This window comes from Lactuca saligna, chromosome 9 (assembly GCF_052625555.1).
Source record: "Lactuca saligna cultivar CGN05327 chromosome 9, ASM5262555v1, whole genome shotgun sequence".
NCBI classification, from domain to species: Eukaryota; Viridiplantae; Streptophyta; class Magnoliopsida; order Asterales; family Asteraceae; genus Lactuca; species Lactuca saligna.
Genome location: NC_136425.1, coordinates 164,394,813 through 164,401,532, shown reverse-complemented (window position 1 = coordinate 164,401,532; position 6,720 = coordinate 164,394,813). Strand labels below are relative to the sequence as shown.

The window sequence follows — 6,720 nt, the reverse complement described above, 5'->3', positions numbered from 1 at the left end:
GAGAGAAAGAAAGAAAGAAAGATAGAGAGAGATTGTACTTCTCCATCGATGACGTCCGATTGTGTTAAGATTCCTCCTTGGGCCGAAAACCATGTTGATGTTGTGCATAGGCGTCGCATGGCTCTTGAGAGTGACCATGTCTCCGCACATTTACATGAATGAATAGATCTCATATTCGGGTGAGCCCTAATTCATTCATATAGGTGGGGTTTATTTTGTTTTGATGCTTTTGACTTTGTAAAAGGTTGAAATAAATCAATTTTGATATAGATAAAATCACTGATCCAATAAGTCTTCTTGTTAGTCGATTAATTAGGCTCTCTTTTTCATGTTTCTTTTCTTGATTCTTTGCATACACGAGTAGCAGGCACCATTAGTTTATTAGCTCCTAAGTATGCACTCACTGGATAGTTCTCTAATCCCCTTGTACAAGTATGGATGCTAGAACAACTTCTTTGTTAATTTTAGGGCCTAAATCAATTAGTGTCTCTTAATCTTAAGAGTTACATTGACTAGGGTTTCTTCATTTTTATATATGGTGTTTCTGTTTCATGGCACAATGCTTGATTAACTCAAATAGGATAGTATTTATCTTCTCATTCGGATAATCCTGAATCGTTATTTGAAATGTTTAATGAATTTTGTTAAACTGAAAAACCAATATACTCATAGTGAGATAATATGATATTGAGTGAAAATAAAACACCAACTGAGAATTAACTGAAATTAATAATCTAGTCTAGTAACTAAGCTAATTTTGTAACATTCATAGCCTATAGTTTAATTGGACATGTCGGTAAAATGGTCTATCTGATTAAATTTTCTTCAATGACATAAATAGCATATAATATATTTTGCTCAAATTTATGGTGCAGAATTTGAGCCAGCAAAGTGATGTTGCAGATCTGTTGGGAGGTTTTAAACCTATGAATGCACAGTTTCTATGCCTTCCCCTTTATCAGGAGTTTGAAAGTCTCTTTAGAAGTACCTTCTCCTTAAAGGTATAGTCTATATAAACCCTAAATACTAAACTTAAACACTAAACTCTGATGCGTTTTAGTGAACAAATGCAGGACAATGAGAATTTTCTTGCGATATTAAGAAAATCAGTCAGTGACAAGAATTGGAACGTGTTATCTAGTGGTTTACAAAAGGGTGTTCGTACAGTGGTCAAAATTGGAACGCAGAATCCTGGTGTAAAAAGGAAAAGACCTTTAGGGGAAAACCTAATAAATCATGGGAAAAATTCTCTTTAAAACTCGAAGCAGCTCATGGTCAGATTAATGCTTCAGATGGATGGTTTTTTCATCTGTAGAGGGAGTTTTTATCACAGCTTTTAAAAATGGTGATTGGATATTACATTTTTCTGAATATACATGGTGCTTTTATTTAAACATATTGACTTAAATGGAGATATGGTTGATATGGAGGTGTTACTCTTGGGGAAATGGAGTTTGCAAGTTTATGTTCATTAGCTGAGTTGTCACTTTCATTAGCCATAGAAGCTTCTAATAGGTTTACTCAATTATAACACTTGTTATCTAATTGCAGGTTTCTATTGTACTAGTAAGCGAATATTTTATCACAAGTTAGAGATGCTTAAAAACTTTCAGGTACTACTACTACAATTCATTATTAAAACCAGGCTCTTTTAATTTGTTTTATTTCATATTTTTGATTTAATTTTGATTGCAGAACTTGGAGTTTTGTAGTCAATTCTACCGGTCTTATTTTGTGATGATTGTGCAAGAAATATTTATTGTGCCGACCAACACTTCCCATAAACTGGGATTTAGGCTGCATGTGTTGGGCTGCAGCACTTATTCTGCCTGGTATGTGTTGGCTTAATGCAGATTCTGCGACAAAAAGAGTCCCAGGGGTATTTTTGGAAATTTTGATTTTTTAAACGTTTTTGAGTTGTTTTAGGAGTCTAACTCTTTTAATATATATATATATATATATATATATATATATATATATATATATATATATATAGGGGGATAAGTAGAAGTATTTTAGTTTTAGTTTTTACGTTCTTGTTTCTAATAAAGCTTGGTGAACAAGCGATTTTCCCAAAACCATTCCTTTCCCCTGTCCACATTTCATTCTTCCCGGTTCACTGTTTCTGTTTTGCTATGCTCTTTTTTCTGTTCCCTTCTTACCTGAGTGCAATTCTGATTAAACCTTGGTGTACATGGGTATATTCACAGGTTTCAACTTATAGTATGTATATCATCTCTAGTGTACTTTTTATTTGAATCATAGTCAAGTATATAGGAGTATGGTATATGCTGACATGGCAATTAATTTTAGGTGGAATCTGGGTCATTGACTGAGCCTTAAGCTCTAATAAGGTACACCACATCTACATCCACATCCATCACCGTTAATATTCTTTTTCATGCAATATAGAATAGACTGAGTATTCTTTTTCGTGCAGGCTAGTGCACTGATAACAAATATTTGTCAAAACCTGATTACTACTACAAAATCAGTTCGAAACAACGATTACACAGTGGTGTTACGTGGTGATTCGACATTAAGAGGTCATTTTCCAGGGGTTAGTACACACACTTTATGGTAGCTTTTTCTTAAGGAACTTTTTAGAATATATTGGTCATTTTCCCTTTTTCTTATAGGAACCAGATGCAGTTGTTTCAGTACTTGGTGAAATGGATGCTTGGATCATTTGCCCTTTTTTCTTACAAGGAGGTCATTTCACTATTGAAGATGTACATTTGCCGATTCTGATCAGTACTATACTTCAAAACCCCTTTTGTTTGACCACAAAATATAAATCAATATGTAAATCTTTCAACCTGAAACTGGAAATGTCTTGTATTACACAGCCTTATCCTTTTCCATTATCCTCATTAGACGCTAAATACTATTAAAGCCTTAAGTACACTATTTTACATTTTTAACTGTATTTGGATACCAGTGGGTTGAGGAGAAAACTACAGGACGTATTCCAGCTATCAGTGTTTCGTCAATCTCTATCCAACTGTTATGTAATGGAGGACGAACAACGGTCTGTGAGCATCTTTGGAATTTACAGAAGGTATATGGCACAATCAAATGTATTAATTTACAAGAAATTATACTCTCTGCCAATCATAGAATGAATATCAATGTGTATTTGAACTTTGAAATCTGTTATTATCAGAAGATCTCTAAAGTTTTAATTTACATCTTGAGTAAATTACATTATTGGTCCCTGATTATTGTTGATTTTATCAATTTTGGTCCCAAAAAGTTTTCTCTTGTAATTATGCTCCTTATTTAGGTTTTTATAATGTTTTTTGCCACTGTTCAAGTAGAATGACTGTTTTTTTGGACCAAAACTTAAACAATCAACTATCTTAAGAACCAAAAATAGTCATTTTACTTGGAACAGAGACCAAAGTCGTTACACGAACCTTAAATAAGGACCAAAAGTTAAGAAAAAACTTTTTGGGACAAAAATTACAAAACTCAGCTATACACAGGGACAAAAAATTTAATTTTACTCCTACATAGATAGAAAGTAAGAATTTTGAGTCCCTTATAGGTTTAAGTTGTAGGCCAGCAATAACTTTAGCTTTACTTTTTTTTCTTTTTTCTTTTTTGTTTGTGTATTTATATTTTTATTTGTTTTTGGAAACGCATGTTGAAGATCACCACCTTTATTCAGTAAACTATATGCATTGGCGCGACCCGAATATGTGGCATGGAGTACCCCGGAAGCCATGTGAATGCCTTGGAAGATGCAATGAGGAAGCATCTATCTGTTTTTTTTAAGAAACCAAACAGATCTACTCCATCAACTCGTAAGATTTTTTTTTTCGCAATAAGTAGTGTCTGGATAGTTGGATAATGAATAAATGATTTAAACTTAACAGGTTAGTCAATTGAGCCCTAAAATTTTGAAGTCTGAAGGGGTCTCAGTTTATCGAGCTTCTCAGTGTTGTGGAGAGTTTAATGTTACTTTTCCAAGGGCATATCATGCGGGATTCAGTTGTGGTTTTAACTGTGTGGAGGCTGTCAATGTGGCGCCTGTTGATTGGCTGGAACATGGACAAGGTGTAATCGAGCTGTCGAGGTGTACAGTGAGCAAAGACGAAAAACATCAGTATCTCATAAGTTGCTATTAACTAGAGAAAGGATTAGGGCTTTATGGGAAGCTTGATTTTCGAATAAAGAAACTTGCGAGAATTTATATTGGAAACATGTTTGTGGGAAGAATGGGATACTCACCAATGCTGTCAAGGTAAAAAAAAACTTTATTTATTTATTTATTTATTTGTTGTTTTCTAATGTTCTTTTAATATAATAATTTCAAATGAGAGTTGAAATGGAGCTAAAAAGGATCCAACACCTTCAAACCAGTTTTCAATTTCAAAAAATGGAAGATAATTTTGAAAAATACTAATGAAAAAGAATGTTATCTATGTTTTTATGACTTGCACATGTCAGCAACAACATGTACATGCTTGCTAGATCGCTTCGTGTGTCTAAGACATGGGTGCTCTATAGATTTGAATCTTGATAACATTGGTTCAACAAAAGTAGAGAATAATGAACAATTTGATAATATTGGTTGAATTTGTTGAAGGTATCTGAACGAAAATAGTAAGCAGTCCTTACATGTTGATGTAATGCATTTTTTGAATTGGGCTCTTTTTGGTTTGGTTTGGTTTTCAATGTTATTCATTGCATGCATGCTAAAATAAACACTAAATAGTTTGATAATCTAGAAAACAACCAACCTTTTATTGTTTTGACAGGAAGTTGAAGTCGCTTTCAAGAACGGATCTTTTTTACTTTGGATGTTTTCTTATGCTGGCTTCTAGAATTATTCTATTACAACAAACAGGTTTAGTAAGGGAATCTAGTCCTTAAGAAAATGTTTCTGTTCTTAGGTTTGTTTGTGGTTCATTCCTAAGACCTGCCATTGATTAGACTTACATGGATCAAATGTAAAACTTCAACCAAGGGCGGCATGGGAATAACTCAGCAACAAGACATGTTATTGATGAGAAATTACATATAAAGTAGATAAACTAAGGAACTTATTCCTACATGTTGTACTGGTATATATTAATTAACTTTTCTAATGTTGTTCTTTTACAATATTGTTCTTTTAAAGGTGGTTGGAATTGGACCTAAAGTTGGTTGCTGATATAGGAATAGTGGGTGCTCCAAATGTAAGAAAAATCATGTTTTTAAGTGTTATTAGTGTTAACATGTGGTGTTGTTTGACATGTAATGTACGTAACTTGTTTGACATCTGATTTTTTTTAAATGAATTTTTGTTAACGATTATTTGTATGACATTAAATTTATGCAATGGATTCAATTTTTTGTATATTATATTTTAATTTCTATTATGAAACATTAAATACAAATTTAATTTGAAAATAAGTAAATCTATAAATAATATTTATTTTAAACATTTAAAATTATGATACGCAAAAATGTGTGTCATCTTCATTTATGACATGGCCTTTCTTGACAGGGGCTTTCTAGATACGCATTGCGTGTAATTACCACGCGCGACGTAAGGTTACGACACGCGAATGCGTGTCGTCTTCCTTTATGACAGGGCCTTCCTTGATACGCATTGCATGTTGTAAACGCGTGTCGAAAATGCGCATCGTTTATAGACAACGGGCAAAAGCGCGCCATCTTTCTTTATGACACGGCCTTTCTTGATGCGCATTTGCTCGTCATCTAAGCCTTTTACGACGCGCAATAAGCGTCGTAAAAGGCTGTTTTTCTAGTAGTGCATGGTGCCGAACATGATGCATGCCACTTTTGTAGCATCCCTTTCATGTGCCTGGAAGTCAGCGATCTCCTGGGGAGTTGCAGTGGTCTCATCAATCTGTTTAAGCTCCTTGTCAAGGATATATTCTTTGTCCTCATAGCGGGTAATCGTCCTGATGTTTCTGATCCATTCATTGAAGTTGGATCCATCAAAAGTGACTTTCCCACACAAGTTCATAAGGGTAAAGGAGCCATAAGGATTATAGACAGAAGCAGCGTTGTTTAAAGACATCTGAATGAAGAGAACAAGATTAGTTTAGATATTAAGAGAGTCCTTAATAAAACACCCAAATGTAATATTAAGGCTAGGATCCAATCATAATATATTATAACTTAGAAGAGCTATGTTGTAATCCAAGCTATAACATATTTGAAAGGTAGGTGAATGACGATTCACCAATTTCCACCATGAAAAACGAAATATAAATATTAGGTTTTAATTGGTTCTTAGAAATTCCTAGATTCTTTGAGATTCAATGAACTTATCAAAGGCATGTTTCAATCTCGAGTGTGCCCTCCCAGTTTTGTGACTGTGATACCGAGGATCACAAAACGAGGTGTGAAGTAATCATGCAAATCACTTGGTACCCTTAAAGTTTATCGCTTAATCGATGTGCCGGTAAACCACACACGCTCCACCGATACTATGATAAACCTTAAGTCACCCTTTACCTACCTTGTTAAGTCCAAGTTAGTGTGCCAGTTAACCACACACACTCCACCAACGACTTAAACAAAGTGTAAAGTGTAATTTCATGGATTAGCACCTTATTCACATTTTCCCTAAAGTAACTAGGATTGGGAATTTAATAAAAGTATTTAGTTACTTTATAATATTCACCATACTTTTCATGAGAATTTATAAGTCCTTGTCTTACCCGTTCGGCTAACGACCCTCCACCGATCAAGGAAGCA

At 34.0% G+C, this 6,720-nt stretch overlaps 1 protein-coding gene across 1 annotated transcript; it reads left to right on the top strand.

The window, feature by feature from the left end:
* The first annotated feature begins 880 nt into the window (after positions 1-880).
* LOC145017883 (protein EXPORTIN 1A-like) lies at positions 881-5,224 on the top strand. The gene is made up of 10 exons (XM_078975837.1): positions 881-1,001; positions 1,074-1,345; positions 1,552-1,613; positions 1,696-1,832; positions 2,314-2,354; positions 2,441-2,560; positions 2,640-3,061; positions 3,656-3,809; positions 3,882-4,249; positions 4,767-5,224. Exons 2-5 carry the CDS (start codon positions 1,297-1,299, stop codon positions 2,330-2,332), a joined length of 267 nt encoding a protein of 88 aa, XP_078831963.1. The 5' UTR covers positions 881-1,001; positions 1,074-1,296; the 3' UTR covers positions 2,333-2,354; positions 2,441-2,560; positions 2,640-3,061; positions 3,656-3,809; positions 3,882-4,249; positions 4,767-5,224.
* The last annotated feature ends 1,496 nt before the right edge of the window (positions 5,225-6,720 follow it).